Below are 26,110 nucleotides of genomic sequence, written 5' to 3' on the forward strand. Positions count from 1 at the left end.
TTGCTCACATTGCGGGAGAGGTTGTTGTCCTGGCACAACACTGCCAGTTCTCTGACCTCCCTATAGGCCGTTCCATCGTTGTCGGTGATCAGACCTACCGCTGTTGTGTCTTCAGCAGCAGGTAGCCTAGTAGTTAGAACATTGGCCCAGTAACCGAAAAGTTGTCAGCTTGAGGATTCGAACGAGCAAGGTAAAAATCTGTCATTCGGCCCCTGGACAAGGCAGTTAACCCACTGTTCATAGGCCATCATTGTAAATAAGAATTTGTTCTTAACTGACTTGCCTAGTTAAATAAAGGTAAAATAAATAAATAATGTGATGATGGTGTTGGAGTCATGTTTGGCCACAAAGTCGTGGGTGAACAGGGAATACAGGAGGGACTAAGTACACACCCCCGAGGGGCCCCAGTGTTAAGGATCAGCGTGGCAGACGTATTGTTGCCTACTCTTACCACTCTTACCAGGGAGGCGTTTAGTCCCAGAGTCCTTAGTTTAGTGATGAGCTTCATGGGCACTATGGTTTTGAATGCTGGGCTGTAGACTATGAACAGCATTCTCACATAGGTGTTATTTTTACCCAGGTGAGAAAGGGTGGTGTGGAGTGCAATTGAGATTGCTTCATCTGTGGATCTGTTGGGGCGGTATGCGAATTGGAGTGGGTCTAGGGTGTCCAGGAGAATACTGTTGCTGTAAGCCATGACCAGCCTTTTTAAGAACTTCATGGCTATCGATGTGAGTGCCACGGGGCGGTAATCATTTAGGCAGGTTACCTTCGCTTCCTTGTGCACAGGGACTATGGTGGTCTGCTTGAAACATGTAGGTATTAAAGACTCAGTCAGGGAGAGGTTGAAAATGCACATGTGATATGCTGGTAAAAATTTGGTAAAACTGATTTAAGTTTGCCTGTGTTAATGTCCCCGGCCACTAGGAGCGCCATTTCTGTGTGATCATTTTCTTCTTTGCTTATGGCTTCGCTTTGTGATGGTAAATAGACGGCTACGAATAATACAGATGAGAACTCTCTTGGTAGATAGTGTGGTCGACAGCTTCATAAGGTACTCTACCTCAGGTGAGCAATACCTCGAGACTTCTTTAATATTAGACATCGTGCACCAGCTGTTATTGACAAAAAGACACCAGAGGTAGCATCCCTGTTCTGCCGGTGCATGGAAAATTCCGCCAGCTCTATATTGTGAGTTTTTACTTTCAGCCACGTCTCGGTGAAACATAAGATGTTACTGTTTTTAATGTCTCGTTGGTAGGATAATCTTAATAGCAGGTCACCAAATTTATTTTCTAATGATTACACGTTAGCAAGGAGAAGTAAGGCATTGGGAGATTACTCGCTCGCCTCCGGATTCTCAGAAGGATCCCCGATCTGCGTCCCCTTTTCTGGCGTCTTTTCTTCACTCAAAAGGCGTGGCTCTGGGCCTGTTCCAGTGAGAGAAGGATATCCTTCTCGTTGTACTCGTTAAAGGAAAACAAGTCATTTCCTTCCAGTGGTGAGTAATCGATTTTCTGATGTCTAGAAGTTATTTTCGGTCGTAAGAAACGGTAGCAGTAACATTATGTACACAATAAGTTTAAAAAAATAAGTTACGCAAAAAAAATTGCACAATTGGTTGGGAGAATGTAAAACGTCAGCCATAGTCTGTGGCGCCACTTGTTTAATAAGAGGGGTTTACTATGTGTAAACAATCCATAGCTTTCTTCTCTTTGTTTGTTGTGTGTTTACATGTTGTTGCTCTCTTTAAATATATATATATATATATATATATTACAATACAACATTATTGTACATGTTACAGTGAATTTAAAACTGTTCTCAACCCCAGAGCCCTGGTCAAAAGTAGTGAACTATATAGGGGAATATGGTGCCATTTCAGATACACCTTGTGGGCCCTAACTAAGCCCACTCCCTCTCCTCGTGCAGGATCATGAGGAGAGTGATGGGGAACAAGTCCAGCTGCCCCACCCAGGGGGACAAGGTGGTGGAGCTCATCTACATTGACATTGTGGGCCTGACCCAGTTCAAGAAGACACTGGGGCCCTCCTGGGTCCACTATCAGTAAGTACTCCATATCTTCAACTCTGTGTGTGTGTGTGATAGTATTTATACACACCCACGTCATCCATAAGTTATGGGCTGGGACGTGTGATTTTCTTTCTTTCTTTCTTTTTTAAATTTAACCTTAAGTTAACTAGACAAGTCAGTTAAGAACACATTTTTATTTACAATGGCCTAACCCGGAAGACGCTGGGCCAATTGTGCGCTGCCCTATGGGACTCTCAATCACGGCCGGTTGTGATACAGCCTGGAATCTAACCAGGGTCTGTAGTGACGCCTATAGCACTGAGATGCAGTACCTTAGACCGCTGTGCCACTCGGGAGCGTGTGTGATGATGTTGTTAATTTAGGCAGATTGAGATCTAACGGAGTTGTCATAAAATGTCTTAGTTCAAATATGAACATCCTAGTTTTTGTATCCAATGAGTTTCCTAGTATCCTCATTTACGTCTGTCACGTGATGAGGTCTCTTTGGAATCCGCATCCTCCTTGCTGCTTTGACTAATCGGGAAGTGGTAACATTGTCAGGCTCTTTGTCTGTGTCTCCCGAGGCTGTGTCCCTCCCTGTAGGATGCCAAACCTTGCTGAGGCACGTTGTCAGAGGGTTCGCCCACTACTCATTTACTGATTGGAGAGCAACGGAGAGAGGTTGGCAGGATGAAAAGAGGCCTATTTTTTTTTTTTTTACAGCTCATTTGATACTTGGTGGGGTAGCTATTCAGGTGACAAAGATCCAGGCACAGAGGGGGGGGCCAGATGTGATTTACACACTCATTAGTATCTGAATGAGAAGGCTGAAACCCAGGCTGGATTTACATTTTAGTAATTTAGCAGATGCTCTTATTCAGAGAAACTTAGAGTAGTGGGTACATACTTTTTCATACTTTTTTCTCATACTGGTCCCTTGTGGGAATCGGACCCACAACCCTGGTGTTGCAAGCGCCATGCTCTACCAATTGAGTCACACGGGACCCCAGATCAGATTCGGGGGGCCATGCAGACCAGACAGAGGTGGGCCAGCTCCTCCTGCCTGTAGGGGTGGATGGGTTTTTCTTCTGTAAGCCCCTATTTTCTTTTTTTTAAGCTAACACAAGTCTTCAGGTCTCATGCCAGGTTAGTCATCAAGCAAGCTCACTATCATGAGAACCACCTCTGTTTCAGTGGCTGTCATCAAACTGTTCTCTCTCACTGGGCTGAAATTGCATTGTGTCCGATATAAATCGTTTGACGTCCTCATGTAGGTTGGCCGTTTCCATGGGAGCATCAGGTCAAGGTCTTAACTCTTAATGGAGCAGTGGTCATGGTTGTGTCTGTTTTCTGCCCTCTCTCTATTGTGTGTGTGTGCGCGCGCGTGTGCACGCTCCACCGGTAGGACTGTCTGAACCGGCGCCTTGTGGGTATTGTTCCTCTGATGTAGCCCATTGGTGTGGTTGGAGGTTGTTACGAGAACCGCCACAACAAGTCAGGTTCGCTAATAGCCCCAAGATTTCCTTTCTCGTGTCAACACTTTTTTGTTGGTTTCTGGTTTGCATCCTGTTTCATCTTGCCCTGAGGAAATTGACTGAGACTGCATCCCAAACGGCTCTCTATTCCCTATAATATGCATTTGTGTTGACCAAGGCCCCTGGTCAAAAGTAATGTGCTATTTAGGGAATAGGGAGCCGTTTGGGACACAGAATCAACCTTTATACAGACGGTGTGGTTGTAATGCAGGATCCAGCTGGCATTTTCATGAGTGCATTGATTAATTCCTCGTTATACATATTGGTGAAGACATTTACATTTGGCCACTTCATTCAGTGTGGATTTTGTGACGTGCACTTCCAGGAAGGTTATAAGATGCCACTGTTTTACCGTAACTTCAGACAAAACTTCTGTTGAATGTGCATTTTAGATTTTTAAGCTGACGAGTCACGTCGTGGAACTGTTTTGGTCTCGCCCATAGTTGTCTAACCCTGTCTTGTTATGTCCTCTCCTTCCCCCTCCTTGTCTATCCAGCTCTTTCCCTCCCCACAGTGATGCATTTTGTATAATTTCAGCCAGTAGTTTTGAAAGGGGTGCTCACGAGCCAAAACGGGTCCCTTTATTTTTTTGTGTGCTACGTCATCCAATTGTGTACTATGTGATTCATTACGTATGTTATGTTATTTTTTGCAATTCCTATAATATGTTACAAATCCAATTTGTACAATATGTTACAAATTTGTCGTGCTTAAGATCCTGGACTGCATTATTAAGTGTCTTTCAATTTCCAGCCTCTCCAGAACAGCTTCTAATCTAGAGCAATTCTACATTGTGGATGCAACCATGATTACGGATAGTCCTGAATGAATCGTGAATAATGATGAGTGAGAAAGTTAGATGCACAAATATCATACCCCCAAGACATTCTAACCTCTCACCATTACAATAACAGAGGAGGTTAGCATCGTTGGGGAGTATGATATTTATGCGTCTAACTGTTCCACTCATTATTCACGATTCATTCAGGACTATCCGTAATCATGGTAGCATCCACATTCATGTAGAAGTGTTCCGAAACATATTATATTCTTATTTACAAAATGACACATACATTAGTTACCATTCATTTCTATTGTACACAAAATAATCATGGTAGCATCCACATGAATGTAGAAGTGTTAAAAAAATGTATTCTATTCTTATTTACAATAAAACCTCATAGTCATTGTATAATTTCAAATCCAAAGTGCTGGAGTACAGAGCCAAAACAACAGCACATGTATCACTGTCCCAATACTTTTGGAGCTCACTGTAGTGCACTAGTTTTGACCAAAGCCATGTGGGACTCTTGTCAAAAGTAGTGCACTGCACTATATAGGGAATAGGGTGCCATTAGGGGGCAGTCTGAGTCTCAAGAGGGAAGAGAATTTGAGAGCGAGGATTGTGTTCCAAGGCCAAAGTGGAAGTGAGTGTGGTTGTTCAGGGCAGTGAAAGGACTGTAGGGAGAATCTCAGTGATCGGCTCAGCAGTATTAGTGGTTTTAGAATTTAATGAGGGCAGCCGCCTCTCCTGTCCTGTCACTCTTCTTCCCTCTCGTGCACATCATGCAAGCAGGCACACACACGCACGCACGCACGCACGCACGCATACACACACACACACGCATGCATGCACATACACACATTCACTCTGTCTTTCTCTCTCTTTCTGTATCGATCTATGTATTGGTCTATCACTCTCACTGCAGAAAACCAAAGCTTGCTTCAGTCATCATATCAACTATAATCATTATTTGCTGGCTATAATACGCTATCATTTCAGTTTGTCTAATTCTCAATTCTACATGGAAATCATTATAAACACACGATATCGGAAAGGTGACAGTTTTGTACTCCTTGCCACTGATCTGAACAACCTTAGTCTCCAGTCTACAACAATCTAATTTGAAAGAGTGTTTCACCTGAATCTCTTTCTCTCGCATCATCTCCTAAGAATGTTGTACTGCGTCTGACTATACCCAAATGTCTCAAAAACTAAGAGATTTGCATGCTGTGGCTTTAGTCTGGGGCGGCAGGGTAGCCTAGTGGTTAGAGCGTTGGACTAGTAACCGGAAGGTTGCAAGTTCAAACCCCTGAGCTGACAAGGTACAAATCTGTCATTTTGCCCCGGAACAGATAGTTAACCCACTGTTCCTAGGCCGTCATTGAAAATAAGAATTTGTTCTAAACGGACTTGCCTAGCTAAATAAAGGTAAAATAAAGTCTCACTAGTCTTAAGTTTCCTCATTGTGAATCCATTTTCCATATTTCCTGAGCATCTTGAGAAGACACACAGTCTCACACTCACACTGTCTTTCTCTCTCTCTGTCTTTCTCACGCTTGCACACACACCCACCCTCCATCTGCGAAACATCTGCGTGGTCAGGAGTGGCCTTGCCCGGGCTGCCAAACTGAGCTTAGCCGACCCCTCTGGTATTCCTGGCCCCTCATCAATTTGATTAATACTCATTATTACACCTCCACCCCGCCAGGGGTCAATCAGATGAAAGGAATAGTGTTGAAGCATAGCCAGGTGTTTATTTTTAGGCTTTAGACATTTTTTTTTTGGTCTGGGGGGGTGACTTATTATCTGAAAAAGCATGTGTCAGGGAGACTGGAAGAAAGGGACTCTGAGAGAGGGTGACTGAAAGAGAGAGCTAGATAGATGGAGAGAGAGCGAAAGCTAAAGACTGAGGGAGGGTGACTGAAAGAGAGAGCTAGATAGATGGAGAGAGAGCTAAAGACTGAGGGAGGGTGACTGAAAGAGAGAGCTAGATAGATGGAGAGAGAGCGAAAGCTAAAGACTGAGGAAGGGTGACTGAAAGAGAGAGCTAGATAGATGGAGAGAGAGCTAAAGACTGAGGGAGGGTGACTGAAAGAGAGAGCTAGATAGATGGAGAGAGAGCGAAAGCTAAAGACTGAGAGAGGGTGACTGAAAGAGAGAGCTAGATAGATGGAGAGAGAGCGAAAGCTAAAGACTGAGGAAGGGTGACTGAAAGAGAGAGCTAGATAGATGGAGAGAGAGCTAAAGACTGAGGGAGGGTGACTGAAAGAGAGAGCTAGATAGATGGAGAGAGAGCGAAAGCTAAAGACTGAGGAAGGGTGACTGAAAGAGAGAGCTAGATAGATGGAGAGAGAGCTAAAGACTGAGGGAGGGTGACTGAAAGAGAGAGCTAGATAGATGGAGAGAGAGCGAAAGCTAAAGACTGAGGGAGGGTGACTGAAAGAGAGAGCTAGATAGATGGAGAGCGAGCGAAAGCTAAAGACTGAGGGAGGGTGACTGAAAGAGAGAGCTAGATAGATGGAGAGCGAGCGAAAGCTAAAGACTGAGGGAGGGTGACTGAAAGAGAGCTAGATAGATGGATTGAGAGAGAAAGCTAAAGATTGAGAGAGGGTGACTGAAAAAGAGAGAAAGCTAAAGACAGAGAGGGTGACTGAAAGAGGGAGAGCTCGATAGATGGATTGAGAGAGAAAGCTAAAAACTGAGAGGGGGGGGGCTGACAGGGACTGAGAGAAAGCGAGAGAGAAAAGGTCAGGAATGTGTCATTCCATTCCACATAACATCCTTTCTCTGGTCCTCTAATTAGTCATGATGTGTAACCTTTACTGTTCCCGTCTGATCAGTAGGAAGCTCTCTCTGTGCTTTGTACACTATCTGTGACCATGCTGAAGGTATGGAAAATATAGGCATCATGTAATTCATTAACCATTTATTAGTGGTTGAGACACAGCTGTAAGTGTGTATTCATGCTCTAATGTGTATAATGTGTATTACAGATGTATACTAACACTATAATGTGGTGTGTGACAGGTGTATGCTGCGGGTTTTGGATTCCTTCGGCACAGAGCCCGAGTTCAACCACGCCCACTATGCTCAGTCCAAGGGCCACAAGACCCCCTGGGGCAAGTGGAACCTCAACCCCCAGCAGTTCAACACCATGTTCCGTAAGTACCACCTCATGGTTCTGGGGTACAGATCTAGGATCAGCTTCTCCTCCCTAATCCTAACCTTAACCATTAGTGGGGGAAATTCAACAACTTCACCCTACTCCCACCTAATGACAGGGATTGTTCATAAGGCTCCAACTGGAAGCAAATGGTCTAAAACAGTGAGGGGCAACCTGTACTCATCCAAGAAAAAGAGAACGTTTTTACATTTAATCTTTATTTAACTAGACAAGTCAGTTAAGAACAAATTCTTATTTACAATGACTGCCTACACCGGCCAAACCCGGTGGGCCAATTGTGCCCTGCCCTATGGGTCTGTAGTGATGCCTCAAGCACTGAGATGCAGTGCCTTAGATTGCTGCGCCACTCGGGAGCCCAATAAGACACACTAATTTTTGTTTTCCGTTGCAAAACACGTTACGTTTTCTGTTATGTTCCCTAATGAACACAACCCAGGGGTGGGGAGGGAGATTCCACCACCCCAGGGGGTTTTAACCTTTTCCCCATGGCTGATGGAAAGTAAAATGTTACCCAGAATGAATGAATACCTCTCTCCGGTCTCAGTTTCTGTGGTTTGGCCCACGTCAGGCTGGAATAGCAGACCAGCCTCAATAGACCCTTTGTGTTGCGGATAGAGTATGCCATTCTCATACGACACAGGTCTTTTCATGTCATCCAGTTTACTAGCTGCAAGGGTTAGATGATATCTGTAACTAAGCAAACGCACATCGGTTACACCATGGGTTGAAATGAAACACAGATTTGTTCCGGTGCATCGGGCATGTTGGATTTGTGTCCCCTTCTCTTGCCTATGGAGAAACATTCACCTTATCCCCAGCGTATTGTTTTATATCCTGTCATTACTGCTCTGTTTCCAGGCTTAGGGAAAGTCACTGTATCTCACACTTGCAGTTGTATAACAACAACAATGGGGCTTGAATAAACAAAACTTGTATTTTCAATATGTTTAACTCTGAGGGTTGGATTTCCTTCCATCCTAAAACTAAGATGTAACAGAGGACATTAAGACAAAGAAGGCGCCACGGGAAATCAATCCTAGCCTTGGGTTCCATTCATTACCATTAAGTAGTCTTGCATAAATCACTGGATAAAGGGTGCAGACGAGGGAAAGCGATGAGACAGGAGAAAGCGCCCTGACCAATGAGACAGGAGAGAGAAAGGGCTCTGCCAATGAGACAGGAGAGGGAAAGGGCTCTGGCCAATGAGACAGGAGAGAGAAAGGGCTCTGCCAATGTGACACGAGAGAGAAAGGGCTCTGATCGCCCAGATCTGTTTGTGCTGTCTTGTCTCGCCTGACAGGAGTTGACACGACAGCACAAACATATCTTTTAGGGACCAGGCTAGCCATGGAACATTTCCAATGTCGTTCTTCTCACCACTGTTCTCCTCTCCAAAACCATAACAACATGTTCACATCTAGAATTGTTTCTCTGCCACCGGCTAGGTACAGACTCGTCCCCAGGCTTTTACTGAACAGTTACTATAGCCTACTATATAACTTGTTCTTCATCCTCTGGTGTTGTTGTTGTACACAATAAAACAAAAGGAAAGTCCTTTATTCTCTGTCTCAGGAAAGAGACTTTCTGATAACCTTATAAGTTACTATTGTCTTTGTTTCGTTCCCATGTATATAATAGTAAGAATAAATCAGTTTATAGTAGTGCTGAGCGATTAGTGCTTTTTGAGGTCTGTTCGGTTTCGGTTCGATTATTCAAAAATAATCACTGTTTTTCGATTTCAGTTTCAATATAATTTATTTGACATTAAATGTACTATGCATTATGTGGGCTGAATGCTGTAACAACACAGGATAAAACGATGAAAGTCCCATTATAGTAGTGACTGCCCATCACTTATTAGCCATCATTTATTAACATTACTTGAATAAAATATTTCATTTTTGTATATTATATTTGCTATATTTGATGACTTTATTATTTCATTCCAAGTCGTCTCTATAAAGCTGCTGCTTATGCAGTTTTGTAGTTCTTCAAAGTAAATAAGGCACCCTTTGATAGTTGGTAGTCATTCAGTAGTCATAAATCACTTAGTTCATGTATTTTCAGGTAGAGATACCGCGCGTTGCAACAGCTGCCCTCTATATCCCCTCAGTCGCGCATTGTTCTCTCTTAGCAGGCTAAAAGAAACAGACAGGACAAGTAGATGTGCAATGGATTATGGTCATTGTAGTTAATTAACACGTTTGATGCGCTAAACCAGGGGTATTCAACTCTTACCCTACGAGGTCCAATGATAATTCATTGCAGACACCTGGTGTCCCAGGTCTAAATCAGTCCCTGATTAGAGAGAGAGAGAGGGGGGTGGGGGTGCAGTGGAACTGGCTTCACCAGCATTTCGCCAGGGAAAACCAGGGAATTTATTGAAAGTTCCCGGAATTTTTTTACTACCCTACAGGTATGTCATATCAAGACGCTAAATAAACAGCATGATCATTACACAGGTGCCCCTTTATGCTGGGGACAATAAAAGGCCACTCCAAAATGTGCAGTTTTGGTACACAACACAATGCCAAAGATGTCTGAAGTTTTGAGGGAGTGTGCAATTGGCATGCTCACTGCAGGAATGTCCACCAGACCTGTTGCCAGAGAAATAAATGTTAAATTCTCTAACATAATTTGGGTAGAGAATTTACCAGTATGTCTAACCGGCCTCATAACTGTAGACCATGTGTAACCATGCCATCCCAGGACTGCCACATCCAGCTTCTTCACCTGCGGGATTCGTCTGAGACCAATCACCCAGAGAGCTGATAAAACTGTGGGTTTGCACAACCAAAGTTTTTCTGCACAAATTGTCAGAAACCGTTTCACGAAAGCTTATCTGCGTGCTAGTCGTCCTCACCAGGGTCTTGGCTTAACTGCAGTTTGGCGTCGTAACTGACTTCAGTGGGCAAATGCTCACCTTCGATGGCCACTGGCACACTGGAGAAGTGTGCTCTTCATGGATGAATCCTGGTTTCACCGGACAGATGGCAGACCGCGTGTAGGGTGTTGTGTGGGTGAGCGGTTTGCTGATGTCCGGTTGTGAACACAGTGCTCCATGGTGGTGGGGTTATGGTTGGGCAGGCAAAAGCTACGGACAGCAAACACATTTTGCATTTTACTGATGGCAATTTTAGTGCACAGAGATGCATCCATCACCTCATGTTTTAGCATGATAATGCACAGCCCCATGTCTGTACACAGTTCCTGGAAGCTGAACATGTCCCAGTTCTTCCATGGCCTGCATAATCACCAGACATGTCACCCATTGAGCATTTTTGGTATTCTCAGGATCGACGTGTACGTCAGTGTTCCAGTTCCCGACAATATACAGAAACTTTGCACAGCCATTGAAGAGGAGGGGTACAACACTCCACAACCACAATCAACAGCCTGGTCAACTCTATGCGAGAGAGATGTCGCACTGCATGAGGCAAATGGTCACCCCAGATACTGACTGGTTTACTGATCCACTCCCCTAACTTTTTTTCAAGGTATCTGTGACCAACAGATTCATGTCTGTATTCCCAGTCATGTAAATTCCATCTATTTTATTTAGCCATTATTTACCTCGGAAAATCCCTTAATTAAGAACAAATTCTTATTTACAATGACAGTCTAATGAATTGACTTCAATTGACTGATTTCCTTATTTGAAATGCAACTCAGGAAAATTGTTAATTGTTGCATGTTGCGTTTATATTTTTGTTCAGTGTACATAGCTGCCAAATCTGATACTTTTCCTATCATGCAAATGAAGCCAGCTGGTACATACAGGTTAGTCATTGTCTGTAGTGAGATTTGATGATTGGTTTGGAACCAGTAACACTCCCTGTTCACACGGGCAAGAGATTCTTTCTGCACGATGCCCTCCCAGTTGGCGAATGTGTGAGCAGGCCCTTCAAGGGTCATGTTTCACTGGCCTGAATTGTGTGTGTGTGTGTGTGTGTGTGTGTTTGAGGGGTCTGCTGGAACACTCTCCTACATCCATCCCCGGCCATCCATCTGTACAGTTATAAACAGGCAAAGGGATTAACACACCCCATTCAGTGAGCAAATGTTTCCCCTGCTCTTGCTCCAGCTGGTACATGACTTAGCCTGGCTGTTCTGTTACTCTGGCTCTTGGCTTCCATCACCTGGCCAGGGCTGGCGTACACAAACACATGCAAGTCCATTTCCAAGTGGACTAATGTATAGGCCCGTCCCATATGGCATCCTATTCCCTATATAATGCACTACTTTTGACCAGAGCCTTGTCAGACACAGTGCACTATATAGGAAATAGGATGCCATTTGGGACGGATATGTGTGTTCTGGGAGTGAGCACTTCATATGGTTTAAAGTTCTAAGAACAAACCAAAACTATCGTAAGTTTAAAGTGTTATTAGTTGTATGTACGGTATACGCATGGTGTACATTGTGTCTTTGGCTATGCCCGATTAAGTGATATGACATGCTATTCTATAAAATAATTTCACCGTAATTAATATTACCTGAGAGCTAATCATATAAATGTAATTAACTAGAGTCGGGGCACCACAAAATAATATTTATAGAGCTGTTATCTTCCGAATAAACTCTTAAAGACCTAGTAATATTTTACATCAATGGCAGTCAATATTAATCGTCACCTTAATTCAGTCTCATCTGAAAGTTGTAAATTCTTGGTTATCTTCATGAACCCTTGGTAAAAAGTTGAATCAGCAATACAAAATTGGGTTTAATTAATTTACTAAATACCTAACTAATCACACAGAATTACATATACAAAGAATGAATTATACCTTGATTACAAATTATGTCATAAAGGAAAACGTCCCTAGCGGACGGGACAGATATGACGGCTGGTTACACAAAAGAAAAGGGCTGGGTTTGAGTGAAAGAGCGGGAAGACTTAGGACCAAAGGAAGAAGCTGTGCTATCGTAAATACAGTATTTTATGCATTCTAAATGACCGCCCATTTGGAAAAGGAAAATGCAATAAATATTTACTCTGAGCTGCGCTTCGGTAGGTTGGTGGTAGATGGAAGGCCGTGTTGCCAAACCGAGTCCTTTGTCCTTTGAAGAATGTCTCTGGTGGTCAATTGCGTTGTAGTAACGTCGTTGTGTGATAGACGGGATACTCTGTCTGTTCCTTCCTAACCCTCGTTTTCAGCTGCTGTTGCTAACTCAACGGCAAGGAGGTATCACTTCTGTAGTGAATAAGAGTTCAAAGTTCATACCATTCGCAACCAAAGCTCACGCTGATGTTGGCTTTGTTCTGTAGTTATCTGAACCATTCTGACATCGGACCGTCGTCCTCACATCCTCTGAACAGGAGGTTATATTTTCGTCAAGGGCTTATATAGTGGAGGGAGAAAAGGGGTCTGTTTCATAGTTTACAACAATGTCTCAGATGACAAACGAACTGACATCATATTCATTAAGTACCATTGCATATGTTCAATTGGTCGGATTACCAGAATGTGGTTAATTTCCCCCCACCTTCTGATGTTCCCAGAATCTCTATGTTAACCAAAGGGTTTCCAAATGTAACATCAGTAGGGTAGAGAGAGGAAAAAAGGGGGGAGAGGTATTTATGACTGTCATAAACTTACCCCCAGGCCAACGTCATAACAACATCGTCCAGCAAAATGCTTACTGGCAGGTTCCTTCTCGACAATGTAACAACAAGAAATAATAAAAGATAAGAATTCAAACTCAAATCGCAGTAAAATAGAATACAATTTTAGCATAAGTATAATACAGGAATGCACAATTTATTGTCCAATATTTACACGTGTATTGGGGAAGGGGGGATGGGGGGAAAGTGTATAAATTGAGCAGTATAATAAGAGTCTGGTAGCAGCGTTTGGGATGTGTGTGCATGAGTGTGCGAGTGAGTGCATGTGTGGTAAGGTGCAGAGAATTCGAGCAGATCCCTTTTGATGTGGGAAATGCATTGACTTGCATACACCAACCACTGTCCATGGTTTGATGTTTTCCATACCCAACTCCTGAGATGACACTGCAGTATTCTGGAGATTTAACTTAAGTTAGTGGAAATTCCCAACTCTACTTTGTCTGTCTCATGTATCAGGGGCTGTATGCATCAAGCATTTCAGAGTAGGACTGCTGATATAGAATCAGTTTTCTCTTTTGTCATATTTAATAAGATTTCATGGAAACAGGGGACCTGATCCTAGATCAGTGCTCATACTCTGAGAGGCTTGGTGAATATGTGCCCAGGAGCACAGCGCAATGGAGCATTTAGAGGTCTTCAGCCTACGTCGTCTAGTCTTCTCTGTTTGTGTTTGGAAGACCAGCCCTGGGTTGTGTTTACCAGGTGCCAAACAGAAGAAAACTAACTAAAACAAGGACTGCTATTCCTGGACTTGTCCAACAAGAAACTTTAATTTCCATTTTCCGTTGCAAAGCGTAAATACAAATATTTGTTGCGTGCCCTAATGAACACATCCCGGCTGTTGTCAGGGGGAAACTCCCCCCTGTAAAATGCTGAAGTTGATTACAGTGATGTTTATCTCTTCCTAGCCTCTGCCGAGTCCCCAACAACCTGGATGTTCCGTTTTCAGGGGAAATGTCAAGAGAGCCTGTGACGCGACTTCCGCTTTTGGACATTAACAAGGAGGCACTCCATCTTAACTCCTCCACATTTACTGGATTGAACAGTGCTGAAGAGAACCTCCCCCGACTAGTTATTTTTTCTTCTTCTTGTCAAGACCAGTATGTAGGGGATGTAGTTTCAGGTGTGTCTTTTACGCCTGCTACGTTAGGTTACTCTAGACTAAATGCACGCCACTTCAAACCTCTGCTTCTGCATTTCCCCTGCTTGTTTGCTTTCATTTAGGTAATTTCAGTTCAGTGTTTATAATCTTAATAATGTTCCACAAGTTCTGAATAGGGAAACTAAATGTCGAACTGAAATTGTCTTGGTAGATCAAAAGCTGTCTCTGTATGTCCAGCCAATTGTATTTTTAATATAATTTCACGTTAAGGCCTATCAAAACTTATGCAGAATCGAATTTCACGCTAGAATTTGTCTTTCAATTTCAACATCTTTCAATTTAACATTCATTAAACCCTACAGAAAAGGACATTGCCTCAGTGCACTCTTAAATTTCTTATCAAGCAGATGGTTATTTCCTTTTTTGCCTTTGCTACTTTTCCCCTTTTCGTTTTAAATCCGCTCTTCCACCTCAGGAAAAACACTGAACTGAATTTACCTAAATGAAAACAAACAAGCAGGGGAAATGCAGAAGCAGAGGAGATTTGAAGGGGCGTGCATTTAGTCTAGAGTAGATTAACCTAACGTAGCAGGCGTAAAAGACACACCTGAATTTCACTTTAAGACCTATCAAAACCTATGCCGAATAGAATTGCATTTCACGCTAGAATGTTTTGTCTTTCAATTTCAACATCTTTGAATTTAACAATCAACAAGCCACGCAGAAACGCATATGGCCTCAGTGCACTTTCTTACATTTCTTATCAGCAGATGGTGTTTTCCTTTTTTGCCATTTTAAAAATTCAGGCAGAAATAAACATCTGATTATGATGCATTATGGCCAGATGACAGCTGTGAAGTAGTCATCCTTCCTTGGCCAGGAGCTACGATAAGGACCCAGTGAAATGGGATGCTACAGAATGAGGGCACCGGCTGCTTTCCCTACCCCTCCTTTGATTAGGAACGGTTGTATTATTTTATCAGCATAAACTTCAGAGGGGCCAAGTCCATTGAGTAAAGCCCAGAGAGTCATCCCAAATTCCACCCTATTCCATCCTATACCTTATGGGCCCTGGTAAAAAGTAGTCCACTATACACAGCGAGTGAGGGAGAGACGGACGGGGAGGGAGATAATGAAAGATGTAGTGATAGAGATACAGAGAGAGAGAAGATACCTGCCAAAAAATGTGAGTGCTCATCTCTAAGAACAACAGGTTCAGCCTTATCCTTTGTGCCAGTGCTGCTCTGGGCAGCCCTGCTTTGCTGTTTGCATTAATTTAGCATTTTCTCCTCAATGGGATACAAAGTGCTGAGTCAGGGGGTCTCTCTCTGTCTGTCTCTCTCTCTCTCTCTCTCTCTCTCTCTCTCGCTCTCTCTTTCTTTCTCTCTTGCGCTGTCTCTGTGTGTCTCTCTCTCCCTCTCTCGATACACATAAGCCCTGGTGATAACTTAACTGAGCCTTGTGCATTCTATCCCCTCCCTGACAACGCTAATGAATGGACAACATGCTGGCTTCCTGAGAGTGTGCGTGTGGTGGGGCCGTGTGTGTGTGTACAACTCTATGGTAGTTAGTGAGGGTTGTTCATTAAGCAGGATGTTTTCTTCTTCTTTCTGTCCCTTATGCAAGGTATGGAGGCAACCAGTGTGGAGTGACAGCTCATAATCAGAAGGTGCTTAAGATTAATTTATTTGTGGAGTGGTTGAAAAACCGAGTTTGAATGACTCCAACCTAAGTGTATGTAAACTTCTGACTTAAACTGTACACTAAATGACCAAAAGTAGGTGGTCTGCTCGTCGAACATTTCATTCCAAAATCATGGGCATTAATATGGAGTTGGTTCCCCCCTTTGCTTCTATACATTATTTATGTTCATAGAATTGGCAATCACTTTTCAAACAAATTGTCCTATGTTCTCCAGTAACAACACTTGGCCGTCCTCACTCACTGCTGCCTTTCTTTCTTTTTAGTGGCCAACTTTATTTGTATTTTTTTTTAATTCCAGAGGGGCGGTTACACGCACAATTTTTTTGGGAGAAATGTCTACAATGATAACCCCAACCCATTTCCCCCCTCAGTCCCCATCCACCAGCCCGCATCCTCCAGCCCCACCCGGAAGCCATGTTTCCCACCTGCCAGAAGGGGATCCATGGGGGAAGCATTGAGACAATAGATATTCTGCCAGCTAAAGCAACCGGTATAATATTCCATCTAGTAGAGGTTGGATTGATTTGAGCATTCTGTTAAAGTTTCTGGCAGTGGTTTTATCTAAAGTAGGAAATATAGTATATTTACTCCCAAATATTTAAAATTGAAAAACAAATGAGGTTTCCATAAGTAGTTGGAGTCCTCCATCGAGGTCTTGAGGCAGTAGGGATGATTTGAGATTAAGCTGAATTTATCTATGATCTTCTCTTTTAAATATGGCTGAGGGATAGGTATATAGTATTTTAATCATATTAATGAAATTGGCAATTTCCATATGTTCCTAGCACAGGAGGCTGCTGAGGGGAAGACGGCTCATAATAATGGCTGGAATATGGAGTACATGGAAACTATGTGATTGATTGTGTTCAATACCATTCCATTTATTCCGTTCCAGCCATTACTGTGAACCCATCTTCCCCAATTAAGGTGCCACCTACCACTGTGGATAATACAGCCCAAGAAGCTGTTGTTTCTGATGAAACATCTAAGATATGTAATAGTCGATGGTTATTCGATGATAAACACTTTAACATACCCGCTTTATAGGGCTGCATGATTTGGACAAAATATCGAATTGCCTTTTTTTTTTGCCAGATATTGGAATTGAGATTATGATTTGCGATTTTCAAACTCTTGGTTGAAAACTTGGTAGACATGGTTAAAACAAGTGTCAGGGTAGAGAACATCCCTTCTTAAAATTAGATCATATGAATGAATACATACTGCACTAACTGAATACAAAACCAAATGAAACACATTTTTTCCAACATCGTTATAGGCTACATATGTTAATCGATAGGATTATAACCCCTAGGTGTTAACAAACATATATTTATAACATGATCATAAAATATAGTGTGCTATAAGCGCAGCACTTATTAATTAATAACAATAGGATTTCCTATTTTACTATTATGAGTTCTTAAATAACCTAAGTTAATTATTTATTCAGGCAGCCATAGGCTGCAAATGGAATGCCGACTTCAGTGGGCAGGATCATGTCGCAAGGATCTGGTACACAATTCCTGTAAGCTGAAAATGTCCCAGTTCTTCCATGGTCTGCATACTCAACAGACATGTCACCGATTGAGCCTGTTTGGGATGCTCTGGATCAATCTGTACGACAGTGTTTAGTTTCCTGCAAAAATCCAGTAACTTTGCACAACCATTTCAAGAGGCGTGGTACAACATTCCACAGGTCACAATCAATAGCCTGATCAACTCTGACCAACAGCCTATGACCAACTCTGACCAACAGTCTATATTCCCAGTCATGTAAAATCCATAGATTAGGGCCTAATGAATATAAGGAAATCATTCAATTGAAATACAGTCGTGGCCAAAGGTTTTGAGAATGACACCAATATAAATTTTCACAAAGTTTGCTGCTTCAGTGTCTTTAGATATTTTTGTCAGATGTTACTTTGGAATTCTGAAGTATAATTACAAATATTTCATAAGTGTCAAAGGCTTTTATTGACAATTACATTAAGTTGATGCAAAGAGTCAATATTTGCAGTGTTGACCCTTCTTTTTCAAGACCTTTGCAATCCTGGCAAACTGAGGCAGCAGACTTTGTGAAAATTAATATTTGTGTCATTCTCAAAACTTTTGGCCATGACTGTACATGAACTGTAAATCAGTAAAATCGTTGAAAATGCGACATGCACCAATTTTGTTCAGTGTATATATGGGGATAGTTTAATAGCAAAAAGCGGTCAAATGCATGTCCCAAAAAAATGTGGTTCCTGATCTTTGTTATCTCTCAGATATAGGACGGACACTTCTGAACAAACTGCCTTTAGATTTTTTGGTGTCTGTGGTTCCATTTAGTGAATTCAATGCGTATTCGATGCGTTTCTATGGGCTAATGGCAGTAAAGCCAAATTACAATGTTTTTTTTATACTTCAGGGGGTCTTAAGATTCCCAATAAAATAGCAAAGTGATCCTTGGTATGACTTAAAGCAATTCCATATAGCTTAGTAGAACCCCCCCCCCCCCCCCCAGTTGTTTTTGTAGAAAACCTTTGGTGGCATCCCTTAATCCGGGGGGTCATCAAATTATTTGAAAATAAATCTGTTAATTCAGTTATTTTGCAACGCATTTCAATGCATGCCAACGGAACCGGAACAAAGTCTCCTGCTGCGTTTCTGACCGTATCCAGTCAGCTTGAGTGCAAGACGTTTTCCAATTACTTTTTATGACTTCCACAAAATTACCCAAATTACATTATGCATGGTTTGCCTGCTATGAAGTGCCGAGCCCGGGTGTGTGTCTTGTTTTGGTCGGCTGATTGAAGTCGACTGGCCTGGCGTCTTGGCATAGTCCAGCTGGGCCCACAAACCTTTTCTGCAGACTGTCACGTCCACTTATACACTGAGTGATGACAGAGGCCTCCCTTCTCCTTCTCCCCAGCGCTATTATTAAAAGTTGTGCACTATATAGGGAATAGGGTGCCAAAAGTAGTGCACAACATCTTTAATAGGGGGCCATTTGACACATGCTACATTTTTATTTTAAAAAATAAATATATTTGACCTTTTATTTAGGTAAAGGTAAGCTAGTTGAGAACAAGTTCTCATTTACAACTTCAACCTGGCCAAGATAAAGCAAAGAAGTGTGACACAAAACCAACAACACAGAGTTACACATGGGATAAACATGCGTACATTCAATAACAATAGAAAAAAAGTCTACATACAGTGTGTGCAAATGACGTGAGGAGGAAGGCAATAAATAGGCCATATGGTAGCAAAGTAATTACAATTTAGCAGATTAACACTGGAGTGATAAATGAGCAGATGATGATGTGCAAGTAGAGATACTGGTGTGCAAAAGAGCAGAAAGTAAATTAAAAACAGTATGGGGATGAGGTAGGTAGATTGGGTGGGTTATTTACAGGTGGACCAAGTACAGCTGCAGCGATCGGTTAGCTGCTCAGATAGCTGATGTTTAAAGTTAGTGAGGGAAATATAAGTCTCCAGCGAATTTTAATTTTTTTATTATTATTATTTTTTGCAATTTGTTCCAGTCACTGGGTGCAGAGAACTGGAAGTTAAGGCGGCCAATGTAGGTGTTGGCTTTGGGGATGACCAGTGAGATATACCTGCTGGAGCGCGTGCTACAGGTGGGTGTTGTTATCGTGACCAGTGAGCTGAGATAAGGCAGAGCTTTACTATCATAGACTTAAGTAATGAGGGGCAGACAGTTCGGAGTGGTGGGTGGTATAAGTGGCTTTGGTAACAAAACGGATGGCACTATGATAGACTACATCCAGTTTGCTGAGTAGAGTATTGGAAGCTATTTTGTAGATGACATCGCCGTCTTCCCTACATGGCAATCGGGGGGAGCATACCCGCTTGTCTTGAGGAATGCTCTCTGTTGTGTTGAAAGATTTAACTCATGTTGTCCTAACACATCCCTTTCTCACCTGGGCCGTTGAAACTGACGGCAGCTCCCTCTCTCACCCACTTTTCCTCCTTCTCAGTCGGCTCGGAGGGAGGCCAGCCTCCATTATCACCACATTGCGTGGCAGCCGTGAATTTCTCCCCCAACACGTCGTCTCTGCACGTGATTTACTGGCGCTCTGCAATGGCTCTAAAATAGCAGTAAACTCCCTCGAGGAGCGTATATTAAATCACTTCCACAAACGGCTTCATGTAACAACTTAACAGGCCCGGTGGAGAAGGAACAGGATGCTACATGTAGCCTAACACCCTCCCTCCCTTTTCTTGAAGCAGAGAATGTAGTGTAGGTCTGTAAGAGGGATACACTTCAGAGGGTACAAGTCCATCAACAAGCAAAGCCCAGAGAGTCAGGATGAGAAGCATCCCAAATAGCACCCCTTCCCCTATATAGTGCACTACATTTGACCAGGCCCCATAGGACCAGCATACAGGGCATTGGTCAAAAGTGTACTGCCATGTGGGCTTTGGGACCCAACCTAGTTTTATTTCAATTAGATTTTTGTTGGCTTTTTTGGGGGGGGGGGGTGTCACGGAAGCCCCCATTTAAATTTTTTTTTTTTACATAGTCTTAATTTTCAAATCTTTGTATGTGCTGTTGCCCATTTCTGACCTGTTGCCAAGCTCATTTCCATAGTTACAGTACCACCATCCATTTCGCAACGAAGAAACGGAATACTAAGGCTATCTTAGAACGTTAAATCATCAATTCACATTTCATTAACACATTACATTTTCTTCTCTTTTTATCCTGTATTCCCTTACATAATTGTATTGTTTTGATGGGACAGATGTGGATACAGATAAGGAGGGAGAGCGAGTGGGGCACAGAAATGATTTAAGGAATAGACAGTTGGCCGAGCCGGGACTCAAATACCCGTCTCCATGGGGGCACGTGTGGTCCGGATTTGGGAGCGTTACCGCTGCGCCAGACTCCGGCTCACCACTTCACATTTCTATGTGGAACTGTGTTCATTGGTTAACATAAGCCTCATATTTACTTTCCACTTCTAGGCATGAGTCAGACGACTACTTCGCTAACACAACAGATAGCCTAATCATTAGGCCTATTGTCATGCTATTCACTCGTTTCTGTACAGCATATGCATGAATAAATCAACTTATGTAGAGAAAAATAGTTGTTGTCCTATGGAGATCTCATAGCGATATGGTGCTGGCAATTGAATTGCTTTTTTTAAATGAACTAACATCACCTCCTATAATCATCATTGTGTTCCCCATTAACTGTACAATGACAGCCTGTGTTTGTGGCTTGTTTTCCTTTTCCTGTATACAAATGGATGAATGTGAACTAACTAGCTTCAGTACTATAATCATTGTGATCCCAGTTGAGCTGTGTAATGACAGTTATATTGTGTGGTTTATTTCCCCTGCAGCCCACACACCAGACAACAGCTTCCTGGGCTTTGTGGTGGAGCAACACCTGAACGCCAGCGACATCCGCCATATTGACGAAGTCAAGCGGCAGAACCAGTCGCTGGTCTACGGCAAGGTGGACAACTTCTGGAAGGTACGGCGCTTCAGCTTGTGTGTCCCGTGTGGCTGGTATGGCCAAGGTTTTGCGTTTAAACTCCGGCAGTGTTCAAGTTAAATATTCACTCTTGGGGGTGCCTAATGTGTCTTGGTGTTGTCTGACTTTGAAATCTGATCACCCTCATACTTAAAATGTATGCATGCACTCACTGTTGCTTTGGGAAAATGTGTCTGCTACATAGCATTTATTATAATGTTATTTACATTGTGTACAAACTCTGCTCAGCTCTTAGTTATTTGGGAGCAGTGGTAATGTTTTGTCGTGGACAAAAATATATGCTTTTGTCTACATCAGCATTGGAGGGTGAAGCAGAATATGGTAGAGCAGGGTTCTTCAGTTGGAATTTTGAATATCATGTCACCAACTGGAGACTCTCCTTGTTTAGAACAACAAATGGTAAGTGATCTAGTTCCCAGACATCAACACTACTAGAATAGAGCTCAAAGAGAAGGAAGTGCTGCTCAGTTGAGTTCAATAGGAAACTGTTCCCATCCCTTGATCACAGGGAAATAGACAACACTGTGGATGCTTTTAAGGAGACTGTAGTGACTGAAGTGACAGTGTCCACTGAGCCTTGCTTTGCACAGAATGCCTTTCAAGATGAAAGCACCAGACACGCTACACCATAAATTCTTGGGACCCGGTGTATGGAATCTATTGTAACCCAGTTCCTTAACTCTTGAAAGAAAGTCACTGGAACACTTTGAAAACCTTGGGCCAAGTTTTTTGGGAGATTTAATGGAGACTAGTAGTATTCCTTTAGAAACCATATTCCCGAGTTTCTTATTATTATGTTGATAAATAGTTGATTTCAGCTCTACTCACTGATTAGTTATAATATATTCCAACTCAGACTCTGTTGTGCAGAGGCATTGTCGCAGGGATTATTTCATCTAAGACATAAAGGGTTTATAGATTTGTAGCTACACCAGCCACAAGCGTTTTGCGTGAGATTCGCTCGTTGGCACATTACACATAGTTGGATTACTGCCTACTCTGTATGTCTTGGTGAGATTTGATAAGGGCTGCGATGATGACAAACATTGTAAAGAAGCCGGTTGGAACATTTTAAGCCAGCCATCTTTCGGAGGTCTAACACACAGGGTGTGCATCCCAAATGGGCTCTGGCCAAAAGTAGTGCACTATAAAGGGAATAGGGTGCCATTTTGGACACAACCAGTGGAACTCAGGCGGAAGCAGATTCTACAAACAAAAAAGCAGGTAATTTCAGATCTGTGGTGAACAACGCCTAGCTTTTATCATAATCAGCTGACACAAAGTCGGCAGATGAGAGTTGTGAGATGCCAGTCATGCCACCCACAACCCAACCTGGTCATCCCGGTTAAGGGATCTGGGTTCAAATAGTATTTATTTTCTCTCAAAGGTGTATTAGATTGAGCCTGGTGTACCAGATGCGCAGGGTTTGCACTTTTGGGACTATTCGATTGGTCATTCAACAACAAATGCTATTTGAACTCAGGTCTGTGACCACACAAAGAAATGACCATGTCTTGCAGAACCAGCATCCACACACACAACACTTATTTGTCTAACACAACAGGCCTATATTAACCATGTAGTGAGGCTTGCCACACGCCCTCTCAAACCCGCATGCGGCACAGCACAGTGGGCCATTTAGTCTCTCTTAAAGGGCAGAGTGCCAAACTCCCATCACTTCTCCTTGAATATCATTAGCAGCTAATCAGACACCCCGTCGTGTTCATTACCTCAGTTTTTAATTAAACAGCCATTTCAGAGAGGAGTCTGGTAATGAATGAACATGAGAAGAAAAGGCCTCCCTCGCACTTTCCCTCCCTGAATCTGCGGGGGCTGGCTGCAGTGCCTTGTGAGGGACTACTGTGATGATGTCACGAGACCTGATCGGCTATTTGCTTTTCATCAAGGAAACCAGGAAACAGCCTTTCAAAACTCCCTCATATCTTGGGATTGTGGTATTTACTGCTCCCTACAAGGCTAGAACATGATGAGGGGTGGGCATACAAAAATAAGATGCTGTGTAGTAAAACATCTAGTACCAAGTGCCTTTGTGACTTTAACAACATTCAGGGACCAAACAAACATCATTGCCTCCAATCGCTTTGTCTCTGATGGTCATTTGTTTTTCCCATGTAATGTCACACAGAACCCAGAAGCTCCTCACTAAGGGGAATATTCCCTGTCTCTTATCAGTATGCTGAAGTGCACCGCTAGCTTCTCCCTTCCCCTCTCTGCAGGTGTGTGAATGGAGCCGTTTGCGTCCCAAATGGCACCCTGGTCCAAAGTAGTGCGCTATGTAGGGAATAGGGTGCCATTTGTGGTGCAGAAATTGTGTGCGGATGTCTGATTTATAACGGGTATAGAATGGACGGTAATTGCTGTATCCATATAGGAGAGATTTATCGGCTTTATGAGTGGCTTTAAATGTAATTAGGCACAGCAGAGGAGGCATCTGTCTGCCGTCACTGTGTGGTCTACATACTCAAGCACAACTTTCAGATCATTTCACCGGCAAACTCTAATGAGAATAATCCACCATTCTTGCTGTCTGGAGTGCCTCCATGCGTATCGCTGCTCTCGTGCTAGTAAATGTGTTGCCGAAGTATTAAATCTCAATTAGAGCAAAATGTATAATTTATTACTTAGGCTACACAATGGTTTTGATTTGAGTTAATGAATTTAAAAAAAGGTCTGGTATGATTTGGTAGTAGTTAACTGCAATGAAACATGAAGTAAAGGTAGGCTGTTAAGTTCCTGCATTGGAGTTATCAAGGTGCCATTTCCATAACATCAACCTTCAGTCCTACTTTTCCCTATGAACATACAGTTGAAGTCTGAAGTTTACCTTAGACAAATACATTTAAACTTCGTTTTTCACAATTCCTGACATTTAATCCTAGTAAAAATTACCTGTTTTAGGTCAGTTAGGATCACCACTTTTTTTAAGAATGTGAAATGTCAGAATAATAGTAGAGAGAATTATTTATTTCATCACATTCCCAGTGGGTCAGAAGTTTACATACACTCAATTATTATTTGGTAGCATTGCCTTTAAATTGTTTAACTTGGGTCAAATTTTTCGGGTAGCCTTCCACAAGCTTGGGTGAATTTTGTCCCATTCCTCCTTACAGAGCTGGTGTAAGTGAGTCAGGTTTGTAGGCCTCCTTGCTCGCACACACTTTTTCAGTTCTGCCCACAAATTTTCTATAGTGTTGAGGTCAGGGCTTTGTGATGGCCACTCCAATACCTTTACTTTGTTTTCCTCAAGCCATTTTGCCACAACTTTGGATGTATGCTTGGGGTCATTATCCATTTGGAAGACCCATTTGCGGCCAAGCTTTAACTTCCTTACTGATATCTTGAGATGTTGCTTCAATATATCCACATAATTCTCCTACCTCATGATGCCATCTATTTTGTGAAGTGCACCAGACCCTTCTGCAGCAAAGCACCCACACACATGATGCTGCCACCGTGTGCTTCAAGGTTGGGATGGTGTTCTTCAGCTTTTAAGTCTCCCCCTTTTTCCTACAAACGTAACGATGGTCATTATGGCCAAACAGTTCTATTTTTGTTTCATCAGACCAGAGGACATTTCTCCAAAAAGTATGATCTTTGTCCCCATGTGCAGTTGAAAACCATAGTCTGGCTTTTTTATGGCGGTCTTGGGGCAGTGGCTTCTTCCTTGCTGAGCGGCCTTTCAGGTTATGTCGATTATGGGACTCGTTTTACTGTGGATATAGATACTTTTGTACCTGTTTCCTCCAGCATCTTCACAAGGTCCTTTGCTGTTGTTCTGGGATTGATTTTCACTTTTCGCACCAAAATAGTTTCATCTCCAGGAGACAGATCACGTCACCTTCCTGAGCAGTATGATGGCTGCGTGGTCCCATGGTGTTTATACTTGCATACTTGATAAAGGAATTTATATGTTTAAAGTAATGACTAAAGAATTCCACCCTGAAACGTATTTAACGGTGTGAAATGTATTAGAATTATAAGACTATAATCCAATAATGTATGTGTGGGACAAGTTAAGAGGGAGAAATGTATGGTTGAGAAAACAGAGGCCTGGTTATGGCTCTGAAAAAGCTGACAAAAGGAAAGAGGGCCCTTCCAAGGCCTCTAATCTAAGGAGGAGAGGAACTGCGAGAAACTGCCAAGGCTGGTAGAAAAATGATGAGGTGTGGGGGGGGGGGATTCTCTTGACAACTTGGTCCTTCGAGCCGTATCTCAATACCCGTTTCTGTCGTCCCATGGGAGTGCCGAAAACAGTGCACGGGCAGATCAGAGATCTGTAAATTAAAGACCTGGCCCCATTCTGAGGGTTCTTTACAGGCCGATGGCGAACTGGTACCCGACAGAAATGGTGACGAGATCCAACCAAAATTTGAATCTCAGCTGCAAGGATAGGGTCAGTCAACTTTATTCATTAGTTTGGGGGTTAACCTCCACTAGGGTACATGGGACGGTAGCGTTCCACCTCGTCAACTGCCAGTGAACATGCAGGGTGCCAAATTCAAAACAACAGAAATCCCATAATTAAAATTCCGCAAACATACATGTACAGTGGGGCAAAAAAGTATTTAGTCAGCCACCAATTGTGCAAGTTCTCCCACTTAA

The 26,110-nt window shown here is 42.7% G+C and overlaps 1 protein-coding gene across 2 annotated transcripts in view; it reads left to right on the plus strand.

The window, feature by feature from the left end:
• Positions 1 to 26,110, plus strand: part of LOC135543600 (alpha-1,6-mannosylglycoprotein 6-beta-N-acetylglucosaminyltransferase A-like) — a 103,807-nt gene that overhangs the window by 56,071 nt on the left and 21,626 nt on the right. For both annotated transcript variants that reach the window (XM_064970995.1, XM_064970996.1), the window contains 3 exons: positions 1,933 to 2,067; positions 7,381 to 7,514; positions 21,333 to 21,466. In XM_064970995.1, the coding sequence (XP_064827067.1) occupies positions 1,933 to 2,067; positions 7,381 to 7,514; positions 21,333 to 21,466 (403 nt within the window). The remainder of the gene's footprint in view (positions 1 to 1,932; positions 2,068 to 7,380; positions 7,515 to 21,332; positions 21,467 to 26,110) is intronic.

Source organism: Oncorhynchus masou, chromosome 7 (assembly GCF_036934945.1).
Source record: "Oncorhynchus masou masou isolate Uvic2021 chromosome 7, UVic_Omas_1.1, whole genome shotgun sequence".
Taxonomy (NCBI): domain Eukaryota; kingdom Metazoa; phylum Chordata; class Actinopteri; order Salmoniformes; family Salmonidae; genus Oncorhynchus; species Oncorhynchus masou.